Source organism: Chiloscyllium plagiosum, chromosome 35 (genome assembly GCF_004010195.1).
Source record: "Chiloscyllium plagiosum isolate BGI_BamShark_2017 chromosome 35, ASM401019v2, whole genome shotgun sequence".
In the NCBI taxonomy this organism is placed as follows: Eukaryota; Metazoa; Chordata; class Chondrichthyes; order Orectolobiformes; family Hemiscylliidae; genus Chiloscyllium; species Chiloscyllium plagiosum.
Window position 1 is genome coordinate 20,410,884 of NC_057744.1, and position 26,873 is coordinate 20,437,756.

Genomic DNA, 26,873 nt, shown 5'->3' on the forward strand with positions numbered 1-26,873 from the left:
CACTAAAATGTTTATAAAAAAGCAAAACACTGAAAATGTTGGAAATCTGGAATAGGAATAGAAATTTTGAAAATACGCAGCAGATCATGCAGCATCTGTGAAGAGAAAAATTGGGTCAACATTTCATTTTGATGGCCTTATATCAGATGTCTAGTTTTGAAAAATGATTTTGGAACAGGAATATTACTTCCTTTTTAAAGATTTTCAAGCAATTATCTCATTCCAAAGCCAGTCTTTGGAGGTCTATCCAATGTGCTCAGCGAAAGCACAGATTGATAAAAAATGATTGCAACACTTCATGATCTAGTAAGTAAGTATTCTTTGCCACATGCATATCCTTTCTTTTCTCATCCTCACCAATCTGATGGGTCCCACCAAATGTTGATGACATACAGTGGTTAGCTGCCTATCTGAAAGCATGAGACAATACATGGATGGTGGATGGGTATGTGTGTCATCTTCACCACTAACTAGATAAGTCCGTAGTATGGTCAAGAGGACTCTCCTTCAGTTGTCTGGAAATATATTCCCTACCTAGGTACCAATCTCTTCTCATGTGCACACAGCCTATAGGCAGGTTCCTGGTTCATTGTCTGCTGATCCTGAGCCTTCTTCTATGGCAGCTTTTGTTTGTGGTGGTTTGCCATTGCCTTCCACTCTCTGAGGCAAGATGTGGAGGTGCCGGTGTTGGACTGGGGTGGACAAAGTTGAAAATCACATGGCACTGGGTTATAGTCCAGCAGGTTTATTTGTAAATACAAGTTTTTGGGGCACTGCTTCTTCAACAGGCTTTTGTCAGATAGCTACTTGACAAAGGAACAGTGCTCTGAAAGCTTAAATTTTCAAACAAACCTGTTGGGCTATAACCTGGTGTTGTGTGATTTTCATCTTTGAGGCAAGACACGGAGATAGGTCCCAAATCTTCTTCAGTTGGAAAAGGAATCAAACCCATGCTGTTAGGGTTAATCTAAACCACACACTAACACTAACCAAATGAGCTATGTAGCCCTCTTCCTTGGTCTACACCAAGGCAAACAACTGATAATGGTGCTGTAAAAGCTTGTTGAAGAGATAGCTCAGTCCAAAAACCAGCATTGTCATGGTCTACAAAGCCTCTATTCAATCAATGGTGAGCAGTTATAATTATGTTTGGCAGACTGTAAAGAAAACTTATGTTTTTACCCTGAACTAAAGATCACAATAAGAACCCAAAGTCCCACATGCCATCAGCAACACTGAAGGGTTATGGCCAATATATCATTCTTTCAAAACATCGTGACAGCAGCAACATAACAAGAACCGTTAGTAATTAAACCTGAAGTCCCTTTTTGAACCAGGAACCTAACAGCTGCTCTCAGCACACTTCACCAATCTGCAAACAGTCTGAAACAGGCACCATTGAAGACACACAAAAATATTTCACGTATTTCCTTTGCATGCAGAGTCTCAAAACAGACATGATTTTCAGTTGCATCGTGTGTCTTGAATGCAAATGTTCAAAGGTAAAGTTTATAATTATTGAATAAGCTATTATTGTCAAGGTACATATGACTTAATGAACAGATGCTTACGAGACCAGTGAAATTTCTTCATGTGAATCCTGATTTCTGGAGGCCTCTATGAGACATTAACTTTCTCAACTATAATTTCAATATTCAAAAAGTGAAAAGTGATGTTGTGGTTACCATATTACATTATTTATTAACATCTTTAGAATTGACAGGATGGGTTTATTATTTTGGTTTAGTTGTGTGCATTTTCTGTAAGTAACAGTTGGTAGCATGGTGGATGCCAATGGGTGGCTGGGGATTCCGAACCTTGGGACACAATTCAAACTAAACCAATATCAGACAAGTTGCTGTGCACATCAAAGTTAGACAAGCCATTCCATCATCATCCCCGCCACCGCGGGGATGTAAAGGTTGTTCATGCCTTCAAGATCAACTTCCAATACAGAAGGCACATGAAATAAAGTAAGTTACACTATTATGCACCATGATTTTCTGGGGTTTTTGTGTCACTCTACTAAAATTTTGATAAGTTGATCACAGTTCTACAAACCTGCCCATCCAGTCACGTCAGTGACAGAGGCAAGTTTCCTGGATTTACAACAGCTTCTGTGCTGCAACCACTCATGTTGAAAAATAATGGCCCAACTGAATTATTTAAATTCATGAACTCAAAATAATGTGTCATTTTGGCTATAAACTATGAAAAAAATCCACTTCTTCATTGTTTTATGCTTTGTGTATGTTATGTGTGCAACAGAATAGGACTAAGAATCGACTCATCCCATTGATGGAAGGGCAAAATGCAAGGAATTCAATTTCAGGTCTGCAGCTTCTCAGAAATTGGCCTTGGAATGCATAGAACAATTCAGCTAAACTGTGGATGTATGTGGATCCTTATGAAGCAACTCTCTGATATGTTCAGAACCAATTTTGGTACAGAATGGCATTTTTCATTTAAAGTGATATTTTTGAAGCGATAAAAGAACAGCAAAACATGTTCACAACAATTCTCAAGTTTGATACTCCTTCCTACATGAGCTACATCAGGAGCAATGAATGACATTACTGATAGAAATTCAAACTAATTAACAAATATAGAATCTTCATCAGAAACTGCCAAACTGTTGAATTCAATATCCTTTTGTGCTTTATTTATAATTTAATAAGTTGAATATTTTAATATCTTCTTTAAGGAAATTGAGCTATATTTCACAAACTATCTTCATTCATTATCAAGGTTTCACCTTGTGAAATATTATTTGAGAATCTTTTCACAAATATCACAAAGAGATTCTTCTGGTTATCATTAATACAAAATTATTTGGTCGTCTTGAACTAAAATTATGTTTGGTGCAATTTGAAGATTTTGATAGTCAGCACCACCTCCTAGTGGCTGTTTGTAGAAATGTGGCTTATTCTGATTTCTGTTCTATTTGAGAATACATTCTATAACAATAATCTGAAAATGGATTCAATATTCAAGGGTAAGCAAATTAGATTACTTACAGTGTGGAAACAGGCCCTTCGGCCCAACAAGTCCACACTGACCCGCCGAAGAGTAACCCACCCATTCCCCTACATTTACCCCTTTTACCTTACACTACAGGCAATTTAGCATGGCCAATTCACCTGACCTGCACATCTTTGGACTGTGGGAGGAAACCGGAGCACCCGGAGGAAACCCACGCAGACACGGGGAGAATGTGCAAACTCCACACAGTCAGTCACCTGAGTCAGGAATTGAACCCAGGTCTCTGGCGCTGTGAGGCAGCAGTGCTAACCACTGTGCCACCATGCTAAACTTGTAAATTTGTACATATTTCTATCTTGCATTTCTGCAATATATTTGACAAAAAAAAACAGAAAAAGGCAACACGGTATTATTCAGTTACAATGAAAGTTTACCCAAGTGGCAAATTGGATTAAAATAGATGATTGGTGACCAGCACAAACACAATGAATCAAAGGGGCATTTTCTGTGCTGCAGAAACTCTATCTATCTATGGGATCAAGAGCCCTTGCTCAAACTTCATCCCTCAGAATGTGAGTAGCATTCACTCTCTCGCCAAAAACTCAGATACATTCACTAAATCTTGAGCTGTTTGAGTTACCTCTAATTAAGCAAATTTCCCCCTCTGTGGCCTGGAGGGAGATTTGTTCATTTTCATCCGACCACCATCCTCTCTGTAAAGAGTCCATGGCTGGATGAATGTACTGCATCCAGGTTGTAATTTCTAAACCTCCCAAACTAATTAACCTTCAATCATTTCACATCATGAGGCACATAACCATGAAGAATGCATGTGGACAGATCATGATGTCTCAGGATGTCCTACAGTACATCACAGAGATACCCAATTTTCCTCTTCACAGAGGCACTCTCCTCTTACAAATGACTCCTCAGAAAAATCATTTGACCTCTGTTGCTTGCATTATCTGAGGTAAGAAATATAATTGAGATTCTATCACCTTTAAAAAGCTATCTGACATGTCAGTTTCATAGGAGCATTGTTCTTCTTCCTCCTCTTATGAAAATAGGATACCCAAGAAATATTTGGGATGAGGGGTCTAAAGAAATGCTTTAAATCGTCATAAGGAAGGACAGGTGTTTGTAGTCAGAGATAAAAAGGAAGATTTTAAATTCAAAGTTTGTGAGAAGATTTGTAGCTCGGGTGCTCGTTGTTGTGGTTCTGTTCGCTGAGCTGGGAATTTGTGTTGCAGACGTTTCGTCCCCTGTCTAGGTGACATCCTCAGTGCTTGGGAGCCTCCTGAGAAGCGCTTCTGTGATGTTTCCTCCGGCATTTATAGTGGTTTGAATCTGCCGCTTCCGGTTGTCGGTTCCAGCTGTCCGTTGCAGTGGTCGGCATATTGGGTCCAGGTCGATGTGCTTATTGATTGAATCTGTGGATGAGTGCCATGCCTCTACGAATTCCCTGGCTGTTCTCTGTTTGGCTTGTCCTATAATAGTAGTGTTGTCCCAGTCGAATTCATGTTGCTTGTTATCTGCGTGTGTGGCTACTAAGGATAGCTGGTCGTGTCGTTTCGTGGCTAGTTGGTGTTCATGGATGCGGATCGTTAGCTGTCTTCCTGTTTGTCCTATGTAGTGTTTTGGGACTACATAGGATGCCAAGACACCACAGGAACGCCAAGACAACAGACTTCCTAGCAGCACTAGAATGCACACTCAGGAACAATGGACTGACAGAAGAGACACAACAAACAGTGAGACAAAGTATCGTACCTCTGATAACAAGGAAAAGACAAACACATAACCTCAACACCAAGGAGAGGGAAGCACTAAAATCACTAAGAAATGATAAGAACATAATCATACTACCAGCAGATAAAGGCAGAATGACAGTCATCCTGCACAAAGCAGACTACATCCAAAAAGCACAACACAAATTCCCAGCTCGGCGAACAGAACCACAACGAAGATTTTAAATACCAATTCCAACTCTCCATACTCAAAATTATGATAAACCACACACTTCACATTTCAGTGTCTTGTATACTATCAGTGCAAACACAGAAAATTTGCATCTGCTGCACCACTTACCGTCACTCTGATCGTCTCAGATGTATGCACTTGAAGCTCAACAAGCAGATAAACTTGAAAAAACATTCACAAGTCACTAGAAATATGTCAATAATAAACATTATAAACAACTCTCAAACCATTTTCTGGTATGAAAAATGTGTACTGTTCATAGATCACTAAATCTCAAAAAATCCACCATTAGTTGTTGATATACCTCTGTGGCATATTTTCCAACGCCTCCTAGTTTTATAACTTGAGAATGTTTACATTTTCTTTACCCTAGGATTGCAATAACAAACTGAATTCAGCCACTCTTTATAAATCCCACTTATAATTTGCTTGTTCCAAAATGTTCATAAATTACATTATGTTACAGATTCTAAAGGTTTACCCAAAAATAAAATAAACAAACCAGTATGTAATATTAATGTATTCCTACTCCCTTGTTCTCAAATGAATCTCCATCAATAAAGATTTCATAATGAGTCATTTTATTGTCAGAGGAACAAAATAACGGGGATGGGGACAATTGAAATGTGGAACTGGTTTAAGGTACAGATATCGCGTGTCCTTGATAGGTATTTCCCTGTCAGGCAGGGAGGAAGTGATAAGGTAAGGGAACCATGGTTGACTAAAGAAATTGCATCTTTTGTTAAGAGCAGGAAGGAGGCTTATGTGAAGTTGAGACGAGATGAAGCGATGGAGTTACAGATTAGCTGGGAAGGATTTAAAGAGAGTTAAGAAGAGCAAGGAGAGGACATGAGCAGTCTTTAGCAGGTAGAATAAAGGATAACCCTAAAGCTTTCTATAGGTATGTGAGGAACAAAAGGATGACTAGGGTAGGAATAGGGCTAGTCAAAGACAGAAGTGGGAAGTTGAGTGTGGACCCTGTGGCGATTAGAGAGGTTCTAAATGAATATTTCTGTTTCAACTCATGAGAAGGAGAATATTGTAGAGGAGAAAAATGAGATACAATACATTAACTAGAAAGGATCGAGGTTCGTAAGGAAGAGGTGTTACCAATTCTAGAAGGAGTGAAAGTAGACAAGTCCCCCGGGCCGGATGGGATTTATCCGAGGATTCTCTGGGAAGCTAGGGAGGAGTGTTGGAGCCTTTGGCCTTGATCTTTGAGTCGTCATTGTCTACACGTTTAGTACCAGAGGACTGGAGGATTGCAAATATTGTGCCCTTGTTCAAGAAGAGCAATAGAGATGACCCAGGTAATTATAGACCAGTGAGCCTTACATCTGTTGTGGGAAAAGTTTTGCAAAGGATTGTAAGAGATAGGATTTGGAATCATCTAGCAAGCAACAATTTGATTACAGATAGTCAACATGGTTTCGTCAAGGGTAGGTCATGTCTCACAAGCCTCATTGAATTTTTTGAGAAGGTGACCAAGCATGTGGATGAGGGTAGGGCAGTTGATGTGGTGTACATGGACTTCAGTAAAGCCTTTGAAAAGGTTCCATATGGTAGGCTGTTGGAGAAAATGCAGAGACGTAGGATTGAGGGTGATTTAGCAGTTTGGATTAGGAACTGGTTTTCTGTAAGAAGGCAATGAATGGTGGTTGATAGAAAATATTCAGCCTGGAGTCCAATGTGCCACAAGAATTTGTTTTCGGACCACTGCTATTGTCATTTTTATAAATGACTTGGACGCAGGCATAGGTGATGGGTCAGTAAGTTTGCAGATGACACTAAAGTGTGTGGAGTAGTGGACACTGTGGAAGAATCTAGCAGGTTGCAGGGGGACTTGGATAAACTGCAGAATTAGGCAGAGAGCTGGCAAATGGAATTCAATACAGGTAAATGTGAGGTGATTCACTTTGGGAAGAATAACAGAAAGGCAGAATATTGGGTCAATGGAAAGATTCTTGGTTGTGTGGATGTGCAGAGGGATCTTGGAATCCATGTACATAGATCCCTGAAAGTTGCCACCCAGGTTGATAGTGCTGTTAAGAAGGCATATGGTGTGTTAGGTTTATTGGTAGAGGGATAGAGTTCCAGAGCCGTAATGCAACTATACAAAATGCTAGTGTGGCCGCACTTGGAATATCGTGTATAGTTCTGGTCGCCCCATTACAGGAAGAATGTGGAAGTATTGGAAAAGGTACAGAGGAGATTTACCAGGATGTTGCCTCAGCTGGAAGGAAGGTCTTATGAGGAAAGGCTTGGGTCTGTTCTCATTGGAGAGAAGAATGTTATGAGGGGATTTGATAGAGACATACAAGATGATCAGAGGATTAGATAAGGTGGACAGTGAAAGTCTTTTTTTTAGGATGATGATGTCAACTTGTACAAGGGGGCAAAGCTGCAAATTGAGGTCTGATAGATTTAAGACAGATGTCAGAGGCAGGTTCTTTACTCATTTAAACAATCCTTGGATAAGCTCTTGGATGATGATGGGATAGTGTAGGGGGATGGGCTTAGCTTTGTTCATAGGTCGGTGCAACATCGAGGGCCGAAAGACCTGTTCTGTATTGTATTGTTCTATCTTCTAAACATTCTGTGTTCTAATCTGTGACAAAGGATTTACAATTGAAGTATAAAATGTATCACCAATATAAATGCTTGCATATTAAATATGCAGGACTAATACTAATCCACTAACCTGTCTTATTTTGCTAAAACTGTACCTCCTGATTTAGCAAGCATAGCATTGTATTAAAAGTGTTATTTCAATTAAAGTGGCAGCATTGTTTCAAGATTTAAAATGTAGCAATGATCTCAGTATTGCACATTAAGTAATAAATGACATGAATTAAATGGTGCTGCATTCCAAGTTGGATGTCTTGCTAAGTTAAGCATATGTGCTTAGCTTACTAGCACATCAAATTTGGAAATGCAGCAGCCTTACTTCAAAGATACAAAGCATAAAAGCTGCCATGTTCTTCACAATGACATTATAATTTGTAAGTATTTTACATTTTGTATACTTAAATCAAAGTTTCTGCAGTCACTTGATTGAGCAACTGAGATTAATTGATTTACCTTCATAGATAAAATATGCAAAGTGTGAAATACATAGGAGTATGCAAATATAATTCAATAAGGATTAAAATATTGGTGAGAGATGACATCATTTAGATTTGGAACTGTGGTTCGTATAATGGGGAAAAACAAGAAAAATGATTGTAAAGAAATACTACACTTGAAAACAGTTCTTGAGCATAACCACTTGAATGCCAGCACTGAGATTGCTCCTGTCCTGCATTTACGGAATTGTAAAACACTCACAATTTTAACAATAATAGGATTCAGGCAGCGCAGAAAGAACTACACTCCTTTCATTTCAAGGATGTCAGTTGTTAAGTATGAAGGATATCCTGGAAGGGGCAAAACTGTCACAATTGCAGATTCCCAAACTTAATTCCCAACAAGATTTAGATGTAGACTTACAATAGTTCTTCCCCCACATCTACAATATCTAAACAGACTAAAAGTTGAAGACAAACTGGATAACACAAAGGCAAAAAAAGTCAACTTTTGTCAGCCCCCAGTGATCTACTTAATTAAAATATTGAACACTAATTATATCTAGGATTGTCTATTGTGGGAGATTAGAAATGTAGTTTCTGCAGGTGGGGGGAGGGGTGTTGTGGGGGTGGAACATTATACAAACGGTTGCGGAATTCTGTAGCCTGTAGCATACTTAAGGCGAAGACTTTAATGAATATAGAGGGTCTTTTAAAGAAAATAGTTTTAAGCTCGCAAATAACTTTGAAGGGTTGTAGCTGACCACAAAAAGAAGCAGCAGGGGTATTTCACAATAAAGCTTATAGTATGATAAGAGAAACTGGATAAAAGAACAAGCTGTAACAAACAAGGAACAAAGAATGCAGACATACAAGGACAGCAGGATGGTCAGATAAGAAAATAATTAGAGAGAAAAAAACAAGTGAGGTAATCGGCTTATGATAGGATGGGAAAAGGCAGGCGTGATTCCGCAACTTGTAAATGAATAAGATTGCTTACATGCTCTGTTTGCGCGCGCATTTCTGTTTGATTACAGAAGTGTCCAGTGCTTGCAAGGCTGTAATAAATTGTTCTTGTTTCCAAGGCTTTGTCTCAGGCTGATTTATGAGTGAATTCTGTTTCTCACAATTGGGGGCCTCGTTCCGGGATCCAAAACTCCGACCGCTTGACACTCTTGGGACGACGGAGGAGGTGCACCTCGCCGATTTCGGTGATCTCCGATTCCCTTGCTTGTCGTTCATGGTTTGGGCGAGTACGATCCGGACTGGGAGACCATTGAAACAAGGCGGGCAGACGCGGCGGGTTCAGTCGGGCAACTCTTGTGCACAAGACCAAGGTAGGGAAAAGTCTTAAAGGATATATCCGGGGGCAGCGGTATTTGCTGCAGGAATTGCCGGGGGACGGGGCGCACCAAAACGGCCAGGTAACTCTGTGCACAGACCAAGGTAAGAAAAGAGACCTTTAAGTATTGCCTTGGTGGTCGGAGCGTATGAAAGTACGGGGAATTGGCGATATATAAAATAAAGCATATGTCAATGGAAAACAGCCCGTGTCAGAAGGGCTAGTAGCTGAAGGGCTACTGAGGGTGCACTTCGTAACTAAGTTATGGCCAGACGTCCAGAAGAATATTCAAAAGCTAGAGGAGTCGTTGCGGGAAGCTCAAAGTGTCTGTGAGATATGGTGTCTGTGTGTGTGTGTGTGTGAGAGAGAGAAAGAGCTGTACAGCTAGTAGAAAGTTTAACCCATTGTGATTCGGTTGCACATTTGTTTGTTGGTGATTGAATGTTTGTGCTTTGTTCCCTGGAGCTTAAGATCCGGGACTGTTTTGAATCTGATTTCTACTATGGAAAGTTTACCATGATTTCTTTTAAGGTTAAGGATTTTACAGATTATGAAATAAAATGTTAACTCCTGTTCTTTTTACAGGTCATGACTGCTTTACTATCAGTTTCTAACTAATCTCTTTTATCCTTACATAAACATGATTTATGGGGAACAGTTGAAGTCTCATAAAAAAAGCATATAATTGGTCAGATTAATCGGACGAGTAAGGTGTCTAGTCAGGACCCTGAAAGGGGGTGTGGAAGAAGGTGACACCGGACCTCGTTAAGATTAATTAAATTAACAACAATGGGAGGCACGGGGAGTGCCTGTGTAACGATCGATCTGTAAATAACGTTAAAGGGGAATATATTCCGCCCAACAGTCCTTTGGGGAAAATGTTGGGTAATTGGGAACACAACTGCCGGACCCGGGAGAAAGATAAAGCTACAATGATAAACTATTGTTGTTTCGTTTGGACTAGAGAAAGTATTAAGGAGTCTGGTATTTTTTTGGCCCAAATATGGGTCCGATGAGGATTGGCTGTGTCAAGATCTTAATATATATGTCAATTGAAAAGAACCATACAGTCACAAAGAGTCCGATTATGCGACTTGTTGGATAGGAGCGCGGCAGTAAACTCCTATGAATACGGAGGAATCAGGGAAAGAACAGAAAAAGAATGAACAAGGGGAAGCCACAATGGGATCCCTTAACGTGTTTGCCGCCACCATATACTACACCCCGGAACGAGCCTACAGCTCCCGAAGTAGAACCAAGTCCAGACACAGAAAGGGGAACAGACTTTGAACTAAAAGAAGCAGAACCTGGGGGGGGGGGGGGGGGGGCAAAGTCACTCGAGCCACCACATGTAAAGGAGGGGCAGAGATAATGGAAAATATAAAATTACGTCCCTTAAGAGAGGTTCCGATTGGGGAAGGTACAATCTGATATGTAAACACTCCCTTAACTAGCAGTGAAGTTAGGGTCTTTAAAAAGGAAATGAAAAGTTTAATATAGGATCCGGTTGGACTAGACGAACAATTATATCAATTTATATACCTGGGGAGAACTGATGGCAATTTTAGGAACGTTATTTTCCTAAAGAACGAGGTATGATTAGGAGAGTGGCTTTATAGGAATGGGAAAAGAAGCACCCAGTTGGGGAGAAGGGGGCCCAGCAGACCAGAAATTCCCAAATGTTGACCCTCATTGGGAAAATAATGACAGAGAAGATAGGGAGTCAATGCGGGATCTATGAGAAATGGTAATATTAGGAATTAAAGAGGCGGCACCTAGATCATAAAACTTTGTTAAGGCCTTTGAAGTACGACATGAGAAGAATGAAATCTCTTCTGCATTTCTTTAAAGGCTCAAGGAGGTATTCGGGAATGGATCCCAATAATCCGATAGCACAGGGACTCTTAAAGGTCCAGTTTGTAACTAAATCATGGCTGGACATACAAAAGAAATTACAGAAATTAGATGGATGGAGTGAAAGACAGATGGAAGAACTGTTATGTGAGGCACAGAAAGTGTATGTGAAAAGGGAAGACGAGAAGCAGAAACAGAAAGCCAAAATGATGGTGGCGGCAGTAGAAGAAATAACAAAAAGGAGGCTGGGATCAGGGGATAACAGGAAGGGTAGGGGAGGACACGAAAGACAAAGGTTGGACATCCAGGAAAGGAGGCAACAGGCAGGGTGTTACCATTGCGGGAAAGTGGGGCATTTTAAACGGGAATGCCCGGAATTAGCACGAGAAAGGGAAGCCATTTCCCTAATGACTTTAGATGGAGATTAGGGGAGTCAGGGGCTCCTTCCTCCTGAGACCCACCGGGAACCCTTGATAAATTTAAAGGTGGGACCTGAAGGGGAGGAGGTAGTATTTTTGGTGGACTCAGGAGTGGCCCGATTGTTTGGAGTGGCTGCTGCTACCTTGCCTATATAATTCCCCACTTGAGGCTGTTAAAGAGAGCCCCAACTTGAGGCTGTTAAAGAGAGCCCCAAAAATACCTCGGAATAAACAGGGAGGAAGGCGAGTAACCCAGCAAGTAACCGAAGGAGATCGCCTCCTCTGGACTTTGATACCTATGCATGGGACCACATGAACAGGAGTAGAAATACAAAGGTTGGCGGCGTCCCTGGAAGAGATGGCCAACAATACTGCTGATGCGTTGGCTGAAACCCAATCTCAAGTAGCAGCCATAACGACCGAAATGATTGCCACTAGGCTAACGAATCTTCAGAACAGGATGGCTCTGGATTATATTCTGGCAGAGAAAGGTGGTACCTGTGCACTAACTGGGGAAGGTGGTTAGTCAATCTGGCTATCTATGGATTATTGATATTAGTGGGTCTGGTGGTAGGGTTCAATGTCCTAAAATGGGTAATGAGCGGACTGATGACATCCCTTGGGGAAGGAACCCAAATAAATCATCAGATGCTTTTACAATCAGCAGGTGGTATGCAATAAAGAGAAAGTCAAAGAATGCTTTTAGAGTTTGAGGGACGAACAACACAAACGTAAAATGTAAGATTGTGAACCTCATCGCCAAAAGGCGTAAGAGGGCAGAACATAAGAAAATGGATTAAAGGAGACTTAATAAGTGCAGAAACAACAGTTTTTAAAAAAAAGAAAAAGGGGGAATTGTGGAAGATTAGAAATATAGTTTCTGCAGGTAGGGGGAGGGGTGTTGCGGGAGTGGGACATTATACAAACGGTCGCGGAATTCTTGTAGCATGTAGCATACTTAAGGCTAAGACTTTAATGAATATAGAGGGTCTTTTAAAGAAAATAGTTTTAAGCTAGGAAATAACTATGAAGAGTTGTAGCTGACCACAAAAAGAAGCAGCAGGGGTATTTCACAAGAAAGCTTATAGTATGATAAGAGAAACTGGATAAAAGAACAAGCTGTAACAAACAAGGAACAAAGAATGCAGACATACAAGGACAGCAGGATGGCCAGATAAGAAAATAATTAGAGAGAAAAAAACAAGTGAGGTAATCGGCTTATGATAGGATAGGAAAAGGAAGGCGTGATTCCACAACTTGTAAATGAATAAGATTGCTTACATGATCTGTTTGCGCGTGCATTTCTGCTTGATTGCAGAAGCGTCCAATACTTGCAAGGCTGTAATAAATTGTTCTTGTTTCCAAGGCTTTGTCTCAGGCTGATTTGTGAGTGAGTTCTGTTTCTCATACTATCAAACTATTATAAAAGACCAACATTATATGTGATAACTATCATCAGTTCCCAAATCATCAAAAGTTACCACAGGTTCCCTGCTTACCGTAAACAAAGTTACAGGTTGACCTTGCATATAAAACATCGTTCTAGCACAGCAACAAAACTTAACCAGAGGCCAAAAGTTGCAGCACAAGCCTATGTGAAGCAGAGCCATTCTACAGGACACAGCTACATAGGTATAAGCCACCTAACATAGTGATTTTTCTCCTCATATCTATGTCAGCTTGCCATTTTGACGATCACCACATAAAAGTATTTTATTTTAAGTTACAGGTATTCCTATGTGAACAATGCACAAATCTAATCTAGGAATTCAACTGACATTCATCAAGGACCATGATGCATACTGATCAGAACAGTTCAAATAAATTATGATGCTGGAGCTGATTCCAATAAAATGTGTCAGCTGTATTGATAGCTAATTTTTCAGAAATAATGGCATCCAAATGCAACACTACTATACATGAAACAAGAAGCCATTCTGCCACTCATTCTGTCATTTTGCTCCATCATCGAATGAGAATTACTGCTATTTATCTCAGCTGCAGATTCCTTGGATAGTTAAAATGTAAAGACATTTTGAGGTCATTTAGCACACAGCAAGTTTTAACAGCATAGTGAGGGGTTGGGGGGGTTAGTGGAAAGAAGACAGAAGGTTATTCAATCCATCATTTCCATCATTAAAAGACACTTGAATATATACTTGAAATGCAATATGCAATAGGGTGACAGACCAACAGCGTGTGGAATCAGGCTGACTAGCACAAATTTGGTGGATTGAATGTATCTTTCTTGGCCTGTTAAGTTTTCTGTTTTTGCTAGATCAAGTTAAAAGCTGCAAATGCAAAAGGCACACTCTCAGGCCATATAGTTGCAGTGTCTTGACATCACTGCCACAGTTTTTGAAGTCTTGCTAACTAATGTAATAATGGGAAGATTAGATTAGATTACATTACAGTGTGGAAACAGGCCCTTCAGCCCAACAAGTCCACACCGACCCACCGAAGCGTATCCCACCCATACCCCTACATTTACCCCTTACCTAACACTACGGGCAATTTAGCATGGCCAATTCACCTGACCTGCACATCTTTGGACTGTGGGAGGAAACCAGAGCACCCGGAGGAAACCCACGCAGACACGGGGAGAACGTGCAAACTCCACACAGTCAGTCGCCTGAGGCGGGAATTGAATCTGGGTATCTGGCGCTGTGAGGCAGGAGTGCTAACCACTGTGCCACCGTGCCGCCCACAAAGTTCTATTCACATAGCAGTCCAATTTAGTCTTAACCCTGAAATCTGTCGTCAAGAAGATGTCAAATCGCCTTTGGCACATTACTTGGATTTTGCAGTTATGAGATGGCAAGAAGGTAGTTAGCAGTGGGTACTACAACAATGGTGAGGAGAGCAGCCAGTGGGACAATGAAAAAGGCAGCAATAACTGGTGTTGAGAGTGTGGTGCTGGAAAAGCACAGCAGGTCAAGCAGCATCCAAGGAGCAGGAGAATCGATGTCTCGGGCATAAGCCCTTCATCAGAAATGAGGCTTGTGGGCTGGAGAGGCTGAGAGATAAATGGGAGGGGGGTGAGGTTGGGGGGAAGGTAGTTGAGAATGCGTTAGTTAGATGAAGATGGGGGAGAAGATGATAAGTCGGAGAGGTGGGTGAAGCAGATAGACAGGAAAGGTGATGGACAGGTCAGGAGGGCGGTGCCAATTTGGAGGCTTGGGACTGGGAAAATGTGGGAGGGGAAGGGAAATTAGGAAACTGGCAAAATCCACATTGATCCCATTTGGTTGCAGGGTTCCAAGGCAGATTTTGAGGCTTTCTTCCTCCAGGTGTCGGGTGGTAAGGGTTTGGCGATGGAGGAGGCCAGGACCTGTATGTCCTTGGCAGAGTGGGAGGAGGTGTTTAAGTGTTTAGCCACAGGGCAGTAGGGTTGGTTGGTGCGAGTGTCCCAGCGGTGTTCTCTGAAATGATCTGCAGGTTGGCGTCCTGTCTCCCCGATGTAGACAACAGTAGATGACATTAGTGGAGGTACAGATAAATTTCTGTTGGATGTGGAAGGATCCTTTGGGGCCTTGGGCAGAGGTGAGAGGGAAGGTTGGGCGCAGATTTTGTACTTCCTGCAGTGGCAGGTGAAGGTGTCGAGAGTAGGGTATTGGCTGGTGGGGGGCATAGACCTGCCGAGGGTGTCGCAGAGGGAATGGTCTCTCCGGAACGCCATTGGGATGTGGAGGGAAATATATCTCTGGTGGTGGGGTCTATTTGTAGGTGGCAGAACTGGTGGAGGATGATGTGATGATGCCCCAAATAAGCCTTGTACATGCGACTGAAATTTACCTATACCTGCACCAATGTCAGCTACTGTATCCGTTGCACTCGATGTGGTCTCCTCAACATCGGGGCGGCGGGACGCCAACTTGCGAATCGTTTCAGAGAAATTCTCTGGAACACCCACACCAACCAACCCCACCGCCCCGTGGCTGAACATTTCAATTCACCCGCCCACTCTGCCAAGGACATGCAGGTGCTGGGCTTCTTCCATCGCCAAACCCTTACCACCCGACATCTGGAGGAAGAATGCCTCATATTCTGATTATCTCTCAGCCCCCCTGGCCTACAAGCCTTATTCCTGATGAAAGGCTTATGCCCGAAACATCAATTCTCCTGCTCCTTGGATGTTACCTGACCTGCTGTGCTTTTCCAGCACCACATTCTCAACTCTGATCACCAATATCTGCAGTTCTCACTTTCTCCCAGCATTAATGGATATACTACTTCCATCTCCAGTGCAGTGCAGTGCAGGTTTTCAGAAGATTTGTAGCTCAGGTTCTGGAGCTTCTAGTTCAATGAGCAAACCTAATCCAGTGCAGGTAACATGATACTGATTAAGGGAACCACTGTAGAAGTGCATTAGTAGGAGATACAAAGATGTTTTAAATGAAGTTCTCTGTATCTTTAGCACTCTCACAGGCACTGAATTCCAGACATCCTCCATACCCAACTACCTTTGATAGTCATGATTTGGAGGTGCTGGTGTTGGACTGGGGTGTACCAAGTTAAAAAACACACACCAGGCTATAGTCTAACAGGTTTATTTGGAAGCACTAAGAAGCAGTGCTCCGCAAGCTAGTGCTTCCAAATAAACCTGTGGGATCAAATCCTGGTGTTATGTGATTTTTAACTTTGTACCTCCGATAGCAAACATTTCTTACTGTCCCTAGGCTCCTACTGCTAAATACTTTAAACCTATGATTCTATTTAATAACCTCTCTAATAAAGAAAATAATTCTTATCCACTCTACCGTTACTATCTAATTTTGTATACCTATTTTAAAAGCATTTTTGGGAGCTCCACAACTCCTTGAGTAATTCATTTTTTCATTTATTCAATCTCTCTTGGCAATTTAGAGCAGAGGGGATTGAAGCTAGGGCAGTTGCATGCTCCTCTTGTATGACGTGGGAGGTAGGGCCACTATGGATGTCCCTGCTGACTTCACCAGCGAGAAGTGCGCTCAACTCCAGCTCCTCTACATTAGGAACGTAGAGCTGGATGAACTTCAGTTCATTTAGGAGGCTGAGGAGGTGATTGAGAGGAGTTATAGGAAGGTAGTCATGCCTAAGTTATAGGATAAAGGTAGCTGGGTGACTGTCAGGAGAGGGAAAGGGAAAAGGCAGACAGTGCAGTGACCTCCTGTTACCATTCCCCTCAATAATAAGTATAGCATTTTGGATACTGTTGGAGCGGATGTCCTACCAGGGGACAGCCAGAGTAGCCAGGTTTCTGGCACGGAGACTGGCTCTGTGACTCAGAAAGGGAAGGGGAGAATAGGAGATCCAATTGTGAGAGGAACAGATAGGAGATTCTGTCGTCACAAGCAAGACTCCCGGATGGTGTTGCCTCCTGGGTCCAGGGTCAGTCATGTCTCAGATTGAGTCTACAGGAGAGAGAGAGAGCAGCCAGAAGTCACAGTGCACATCGGTACCAGTGACATAGGTAGGAAAAGAGATGAGGACCTGAATAGAAGATATAGCTAGTTAGGTTTGATGTTAGAAGACAGAATGAGCAGAGTAGTAATCTCATGATTGCTATCGGTGCCATGAGTTAGTGAGGCTCGGAATAGAGAACAAGTGCAAATGAACACGTGACTGCAGGACTGGTGTAGAAGGAAGGGCTTCAGATATGTGGATCATTGGGATACCTCCTGGGGAAGGTGGGACTTGTAGAAGGAGGAAGGGTTGCACCTGAACTGGAGAAGCACCAATATTCTGGGTGGGAAGATTGCGAGAGCTCTTTGGGAGGGTTGGAAAACTGAGCTGCAGATCAGATGATGGAGTAGGTGGTGAACGGCCAGATAAAGTGTACAGAGAGTCTGTGAGGAAGGACAGGTACTAGATAAGACAAAGGTGCAGTCAGTGTGATGGGTCGAAGTGTGTCTATTTTAATGCAAGTAGTATCAGGAATAAGGGAGATGAACTGAGAGCATGGATCAGTACCTGAAACTATGATGTTGTGGCCATTACGGAGACTTGGATATCACAGGGGCAGAAACAGTTGTTCAACGTTCCAGGGATTAGATGTCTCAAAAGGAATAGTGGGGGAGGCAAAAGAGGTGGAAGAGTGGCATTGCTAATCAGGAACAGTATCACAGCTGCAGAAAGGGAGATTGTCAAGGAGGGTTTGTCTACAGAGTCAGTGTCAGCATGGGTGGAAGTCAGAAACAGGAAAGGTGCTGTCACTTTATTGGGAGTTATCTACAGGCCCCCCATTAGCAGCAGATTAGGAGGCAGATTTTGGAAAAATGCAGAAGTAACAGGGTTCTTGTCATGGGTGACTTGAACCTCCCTAATATTGATTGGAACCTATTTAGTTCAAATAGTTTGGATGGAGCAGCTTTTGTTAGGCGTGTCCAGGAAGGGTTCCTGACTTAATATATAGATAGGCTGACTAGAGGAAAGGCCATATTGGATTTGGTACTTGGCAATGAATCACATCAGGTGTCACATCTTTCAATGAGAGAACATTTCACTAATAGTGATCACAACTCCCTGACCTTTACTATAGTCATGGAGAGGGATAGGTGCAGACTGTATGGGCAAGTATTTAATTGGGGGAAGGGGAATCACAATGTTATCAGGCAGGAACTGGGTTGCCTGAATTGGGAACAAACATTTTCAGGCAAATGCATGACAAATATGGAATTTGTTCAGGAAGCACTTTATAGTGCTGGACAGGTTTGTCCCACTGAGGCAAGAAAAGGATGGCAGGTTGAAATAACCTTGGGTGACAGGGATGAGGAATATCTAGTTACGAGGAAGAAGGAAACTTACTTAAGGTTGAAGCAAGGATTATACAGGGCTGTAGAGGGTTACAAGGTTGCTAGGAAGGAACTGAAGAATGGACTTCAGAGAGTTACAAGGGGACATGAAAGAGCTTTAGCGAGTAGCATTAAGGAAAACCCTAAGGCATTCTACACTTGTGTGATGAACAAGAGGATGGCCAGAGTGAAGATAGAGCAGATCAGTGATAGTGGATGGAACTTGTGCCTGGAGTCAGAGGAAGTAAGGAAGGTAATTAGTGAATACTGAGGCAAAGTATTCATTACTGTGGGGGACCTTGACACATCTGAGGATAGCGTGAAACAGACTGATATGCTAGAACAGGGAGAAAGGTGAGGACTGCAGATCAGAGCTGAAAAATGTGTTGCTGGAAAAGCGCAGCAGGTCAGGCAGCATCCAAGGAGCAGGAGAATCGACGTTAGAAGGGCTTATGCCCGAAACGTCGATTCTCCTGCTCCTTGGATGCTGCCTGACCTGCTGCACTTTTCCAGCAACACATTTTTCAGCTCTGATATGCTAGAACAGGTTGTTACAAAAGAGAATGTGCTGAAAATTTTGAAAAACATAAGGCTAGATAAATCCCCTGTGCCAGATAGGATATGCCAAGGTTACTATGGAAGCAAGGGTAGAGATTGCCGCGTCTTTGGCGATGATCTTTGCATCCTCACAGTCCACTGGAGTAGTGTCAGATGAGTGGCGAGTGGCAAATGTTATTCCTTTGTTCAAGAAAGGGAGTAGGGATAATCCTGGGAATTACAGACCAGCCAGTCTTACATCAGTGGTGGGCAAATTATTGAAGATGATTCTGAGAGACAGGATTTGATTACTTGGAAAACCATAGTTTGATTACTCAGCGTGGCTTTGTGAGGGGCAGGTCATGCCTCGCAATATTAGGGTCCATGGCCATAGATCTCAAAAGGTTGCTTCCCAGGTTGACAAGGTTGTTAAGACGACGTAGAATGTATTGACTTGCATCAGCAGGGGGAATTGAGTTTAAGAGCTGTGAGATCATGCTGCAGCTCACGAGTGACCGGTTTAGAACACACTTGGAATTTTGTGTTTAGTTCTGGTCACCTCATAGGAAAGATGTGGACATTTTAGAGAGGATGCAGAGGACATTTACCAGAATGCCTGGACTACAGGGTATGTCTTTTGAAGAAAGGTTGAGGGAGCTCAGGCTTTTCTCATTGGAGCTCAGGAGGATGAGATGCAACTTGATAGAGGTATACAAGATGTTGAGAGGCAGAGAGTAGCTGACCAGAAATTTCTCTCTATGGCAGAAATGTCTATCACAAGGGGGCATCATTTTAAGGTAATTGGAGGATGGTTTAGGGGAGATGTCAGAGGTAGGTTCTTTATACAAAGTGGTGGGTACGTGGAATGCACTGTCGGCAGTGGTAGTAGAGTCAGATACATTAGGGACATTTAAGCGACTTGTGGATATGCACATGGAAGGCAATACAAAGAATAGGGTAAAAGGCAAGCACAACATTGAGGGCCATACTGTTGTGTTCTGATTCCTAGCTTGTCTATTAAATCAACCAACTCGGATTTTAAATTTCTGTTCCCTTTTCCTCAACTCTCACCCCAACCAGCCAAAGTTTTATTTTTCATAATCTTAAAAATAACTTTCAAAATCACTCAACATTCTAAATTCCATGGTATCCATGACCAATTTATGCAATCCTCTCATCTTAAGATTCTAGAGAATTTATACTGCACTTCTTCCAACGTACTCTATAAAAAGTGCACTGCTCAGATAGATACACTACTCCAGATGTAGGGCTGTCTAATACCAACTTCATCTATATTCTAGCTGTGGAAATACAAAAGCTAGTACTCCATGAATCAGAGTGTTGTTTGTACTTGATCAAGACCTTTTAGTTATGCATAGACAGACTATTAACCTTATATGGAGCTTTACTGTTCCAAACTTCTCACTACTTTAGAATTCAAATCTATTCTTTCCATTTGGTCCAAAATGGATGACTTTTCATGAAATCAATTTGATCTACTCTCATCCCTTGTTTTATACTCAAACCTGTATGATTTATTATGGCTCCAAACTTGTATATCAGCAAAGAAAACTTGGACATGTGTCTAATTATCTCATGATCAATGGGCTAAATTAACTTAGTTGTACAAGGACGTTATGAAGACTGAAATTTACAAAAAAATTGAATAAACATCTTGTACAAGTCCATGAAGAATGAAGACAAAAAACATTTTACTTGCAAAATGTTTTTAAGTGTGGATGCATGTCCTTCACAACAACGAGAATATCAGAAAAAGAATGACGAAAACTAGTAGTTTGCAAAATTCATTAGACAAAAACAGATTACAATTCAAAACCTGAAATGGATTTTCATTTAAAATCAAACTTTTCTGGTACATGAACAATACCAATTACAATCACATAACAGTGCATATGCCAAACTTATTAGGAATTAATAAAGTCTGACCTAAGCAGGTCCTCCTACAAAAACATTTAAAAATATTGCACATTTATAAACTAATTACAAGCTGTACAACAGCTAAATAGCAGTACAAATTTAGATAGCAGTGCAAATTTCCTAATATTTAAGATTCCTCTTCCTTAGCTGGCTACAGCTAACTTCCTCATGTCAAACACAGGGAAACAAAATCAAAAGACCTTGCAATAATGGACTTCAAGTTAAAAAAAAACCAAATTTTGGATTCACACATTTGGAAGTACGCAAGGGTAAAGTAGCTACAAGTTTCCATGACACAAAATTCAGTTCTTTAAAAAGGTGGTTACAAGAGGGACATTACATCAAAGCTTAAAAATCTTGAACTCATCAGGATAAAGGACAGAAGAAATTGAAGGCGGAAGGGGAATATCAATTTATACAGCATGAAAAAAATTGTCAACTGGTTGGTTTAGAGCAGCAGCAATAGGAAACATTAACTGTCCATCTTAATTAGCTGGTTAACCTCAAAAATCAGGAAGGTAAACGGACTGGTCAGGACATTTCACATCTTTGCTACAATCCTCATGATGGTCTCCAAAACCTTTTGTCAAATGAAGCAGGTGTAAAGTTATGTACAACCCAGTTTCACCTAAATAAAACAAGGCTTTACGTTAAAAAATAACAGTAATATTAAAAAACTGTACAAATTTCTTTTAAATTCTGAAGGGTTGCCTTTTTTTGCTACTGAACACCAGAAAATACATTATTCTACTTTTACAACTATAAAAAGGTATGTTTTCTTGGGTACATTCGTTTCAGAGGACCAAAAACCAGTAAATTTTGGTTAGGTACAATTGCAACACAATGAGAAAATTAAAGACAATAATTAGTAACTAGTAATATTTATCAATAGGAAATACCTGCACTCTAAATTTATTCTAACTAGAATGTTCCTGTTATACAGCACTATTCCTCAAAGGCTGACACTGCTTCATGGCAGCAATATGGTGATAAATAACTTTCACTTACCTTGTGGGTATCAGTACAAGGAGAAACAAGTTCAAATTGAAGGAAAACAGCAATAACTTTTGTAAATTAGCACTAACAACTGGGCATGTGCCATTTGCACTTGAGTAAAAGGTGCAAGAAACTTAATCACCTACTAGTTCCCTACATTTATGCATCCCAATTATAGTCTTAGAAGTCTGTCACCAAGACCAAAATTGGTTTACAGGGCACATGGTGATCTCTTCCGCACTAAACAAGTGGAAATGCACTCAACTTCTACAAGGAGAATGCTACTTTTCAGCTTAATATGAGCTGTTCCTCAGCTTCATTCTATGTATGATCAGCAGATTCAGATTCTTGTCTACCATTCTTGAAATTCCTTGCTGCATCAGATTCCTTTATTGGAGTTTGACTCACACCAATTTTTTTATTTTAAAAGAAACAAGGATGAGCGTTTATTGTATGATTACTGTATGAAGGATAGCCAATTCTTTAAGCAATGTTTGCATTAACACTGGCTAAGGCTCTGAGTTAACTACACACTATTTAAAAATTAGCATATCAGATGTACATGTAAATTAATTTTGTGGATCCAGTTTACTAAGTGATTTTGTCAGTAGCCCTATTGCTCCTCACAGAAGTTTCATCAGCAGACAATCCCTCCCAGCTGAGCAGAGCGCTACATCTGTGCTTGCCAGTTATTTGACAATTTAAAAAAAACTAATTGGAAGAGCAGTGACATCGGAGGCAGGCTAAGGATAAGATTATAATCAATTGTTCACTGTACTAGCAACTTTGAACCAACACTGCTCAACAAAGAACAGTCAGTGCCTCAAATGAACTATCAACAGAATGGGAAGGAAGATATAGTACACCACTAGTCTGCAAAACATTCTTTTTTTTAAATCCAGAGCTCACTTTGGCTTTGACACTCAATTTAAATATTGAACCTGCATTATAACTTTGCAGATTTCACATATGTAATTTGGATAAGACAAAATCATGGTCCTGACATGTTGCTCCTCTGCTGCGTACTTAATATTCAGAAAACATTTTCATTTTACTGGCACATCACACTGCAATTACCACTAAGGCAGACCACATAGTTAAAGGTCACCAGAATCAAAGCAACTGATGAAAGTTGCTCAACTCCATCTCCCTCCAGATAAAGCACCATTAGAACTTTTAAAAAACAAAATCACAAGTAGTGAGGCAGAGATTCACTTTAAGGAGTCAGATATGTTTACAAGTGGGAAAGGAACAAGATTAGACAGACAATTGGCTAGGGGACTTGGTGTTTTATATTGTACAAACAGGGAACTTTTGTGCAGACATCCCAAACTGCTCAGAAAATTACAATTAGGTATATCATCTTTTTAACATCAGGAAGTATTCCAGCTTAGTTCACTGAACATTCCCTCAAGTTCCAAATGTTCAGAAAGAAGGGGATTAACTCATCCCCAATCTGGCAGTAAGTTTATTGCCAATTTCGACGTCTGCTTCCTCGAGAGTGATCCCTCCGATAATCGTACTCCCAACCTCTGTTGTGTTGAGAGCTTTGGTCATGTTGGAACTCTGGTTCACGGTTTCCTCTATAATACTGCTCTGAACTGGGATCCTGGAAGTGAGCATCTCGAGCGAAATAACCATTATCTGATCGGTAGGATGAATAGGATTGCTGCCTCTGGGTGCCTGACGTTGATTTTTCAGAATGCCACATCATTCGTGAATTTGGACTGGATGACCGTGGCTGTGCAGTGGTGCTATAATTCTGAGATGTGGCATGCTGGTTAGATGTACCTTGATAGGATTGCGGCAGAGTGGATCGATTGTTAGCATTCGGCTGCTGCAGTGAGGGACTGTAATTCTGCTGCCCTCCCCTGGCCTGTTGCTGCCACATGTTGTTCACCTGCAAGTTAAAAATCAAATTGTTCACATATCTGCACAATTCAGTCAGACAGAAGAAAGAACACCCTGATCCATCTGAAAAAGAATCGAACTAGAGGATACAGTTTCAACTGGAAAGCAAGAGAAGTTGAAGCATTTTCATTAAAATCCTGCATGAACTACCTGAACACTGGTGAAAAGAATACTGGAATTGGATATACCTTTGGCAAAGAAAAAGACTGGCAGGCTTCTACAGACAGACAGCATGGTAAGGTTAATTGGATAGCCCTTTGAAATGAGAGAGAGGATGGACAAGGAGGAAACAGCCTCATCTTTAAATCATGACGGGGTGCAACCTGACAAAAAATTATAAATTGAACAAAATAGTACATCAATACTTACACTGGAGATGAGGGAGTAATGGTAATGAGGACTAGTAATCCAGATTGAGACTAACGTTCTGGGGACGTGGTTTCAAATCCCACTATGATAGTTGGTGAAATTTTAATGACAAAAACTGGCTCAATAGCAACTGTGTAACCAATGACGATGGTCTCAAAAACCCATTTGCTGCGTGGATGCCCTCAAGGGAGGAAAAATCGGTAATTCTTATCTGGCTTAGTTGACATGTGACCACAGACCCACAGCAATTGATCAACTACTTAATGTACTCACAAGCGACCCAATTCAAGGGTATTTGGGATGTGCAATTAATGCTGACCTAGATAGCAACACCACACCCCATGTACAAAACATATGCAAACTTATGAATTAGGTTCAAGCATAGTCATTCAGTCCCACAAGCCAGTTCTGCCATTTGATAAGATCATGACTCATCTAGAAACTCCATTTCCTTTCACACAAAATCATGTTAATACTACCATCTTTTATTTGTGATTTCCCAGTTTAAAACTTTTTAATAATGGTCTAACAATTTCCACATGATGATGTTAGATGAATTAATCTATTGTTTTCTGCCTTCCTTTCTTGAACAAAAGGTGTTACATCAGTAATTTTCCAATCTGTCAGGAATTTTCCAGATTCTAATGCTAATAGTGTTTTGTCATGGAAAGAATTCCAGAATTAGTGGGCGGCACGGTGGCAAGCACTGCTGCCTCACAGCGCCAGAGACCCAGATTCAATTCCCGCCTCAGGCGACTGACTGTGTGGAGTTTGCACGTTCTCCCCGTGTCTGCGTGGGTTTCCTCTGGGTGCTCCGGTTTCCTCCCATAGTCCAAAGATGTGCAGGTCAGGTGAATTGGCCATGCTAAATTGCCCGTAGTGTTAGGTAAGGGGTAATACGTAGGGGTATGGGTGAGTTGCGCTTCGGCGGGTCGGTGTGGACTTGTTGGGCCGAAGGACCTGTTTCCACACTGTAATGTAATGTAATCTAATCTAATGGGAACACAAAAACACTTCAAATTAACATTTATTTTCAAAAAAAAAGAGGATTTGAATGGAGAAGAACATGCATCTTCTGATGAATTCATTATTTTTTGTTTCTACAAGTTAGAATCCGAGGGGAGCAACAAATTATAAAAAGGAGAGGAGGCAATGGCGTAATGGTATTATGATTGTGCCTTAACAATCAATCCAGAGATCCTGGTAATGCTCATGGCAGATGATGTAATTTGAGTTCAATAAAAATCTAGAATGCAGATTAACAATGACCATGAAATCATTATCCACTGTAGAGGAAAACCAATTTGGTTTGGGCAGCACGGTGGCTCAGTTGTTAGCACTGCTGACTCTTAGCACCAGGGATCCGGGTTTGGTTCCTGCCTCAGGTGACTGTATGTGGAGTGTGCACATTCTCCCTGTGTCAGCGTGGGATTCCTCCGGCTGCTCCGGTTTCCTCCCACAGTCCAAGGATGTGCAGGTCAGGTGAATTGTTCATGCTAAACTGCCCACAGTGTTAGGTGCATTAGTCAGAGGGAAATGGGTCTGGGTAGGTTGCTCTTCAGAGGGTCTGTATGGACTTGTTGGGCTGAAGGGCCTGTTTCCACACTGTAGGGAATCTAGTCTAATCTAGTTCACTAATATCCTTTACAGAAGAAAACTGCCATTCTTACCTGGTCACATTCTTACACATGACTCCAGACCAGCATGGCTGACTCTTAACTGCCCTCTGGGCAATAAATGCTGGTTGAGCCAGTAAAACTCTCATCCCACTAATTAATATATTAAAAAAATTCTAAGGTTGATATATTTGATCCTGCCACTAACATGGGTGGGACTTTGCTGGAAGGTTTTAATAGACTACTGGACTGTCTGTATGACCTAAGTGTTAAATCAGAAGTAGGGCAAAATATGCTACTACAGAGGAACGTCCATTATCTGAAAGACATGGGTGGAGGGTATTTCATCCAGTTAATCGATTTCCAGATAAATCAAACACCGGATAACATAATTTAGCATAGAATCGGGACCTTGCAATCTTGCCGGATAATCTGTTATTCGGATAAGTGAATGCCGGATAATTGAGGTTCCTCTGTACTTGGATCTGTGCAGTTGGAGTTCAGAAGCCAGCAGCAAGCTGAGAAGGCCACAGATGATCACCAATTCTGCTACTGATAGTTTGATCTCTGGGAAGCCTCAGGCACTTACTAGCCAAAGTTTAAATGAAGATGTTTGCAAGAGCTTGCAGTTAGCCAAAAAGAAAATCACATAACAAGGTTCTGCTCAGGACACCAAGGGAGGTGTAATTGTGATGATACTAAAATGCTATAGTGCAGTCTACTGAATCCAATCAAACAGTCTCAGGAGAAGAGATTAAATAACTGGGAGGCAAGCAGTCATTAAGGCAGTCTAGGTTGGAGTGATTTGAGAGAAATCAGAAACTAAAATCTTTGGAGAGAAAAACAAAGAAAGCAGACAATCCCTTGAGAAAAACAAAAAAACTTTATGGCTCAGTGATAACTCTTGACTGTGCAAGCGGGCATCAGAGCCGCCCCGCATTTGCCACGGGACTATGCCTACATCGGTAAAACTATAGGAATTCATTTTGTGTTTTAAAAACGGCAGCCGCAGCTTAAACCCACAGAACTCAGCAGCTGCCGGTCCGCCCACATGACCGGGAGATGGGAGCCAGAGGACAGATCAAATCCAC

At 41.3% G+C, this 26,873-nt stretch overlaps 1 protein-coding gene across 1 annotated transcript in view; it reads right to left on the reverse strand.

Moving 5' to 3' along the window:
* Window positions 1-20,662: 20,662 nt before the first annotated feature.
* The window catches only part of LOC122540687 (RNA-binding protein 7-like), an 11,865-nt gene continuing 5,654 nt past the window's right edge, over window positions 20,663-26,873 (reverse strand). The window contains exon 5 of the mRNA XM_043676768.1: window positions 20,663-23,786. Coding sequence (XP_043532703.1) covers window positions 23,355-23,786 — 432 coding nt within the window. The 3' untranslated portion in view covers window positions 20,663-23,354. The remainder of the gene's footprint in view (window positions 23,787-26,873) is intronic.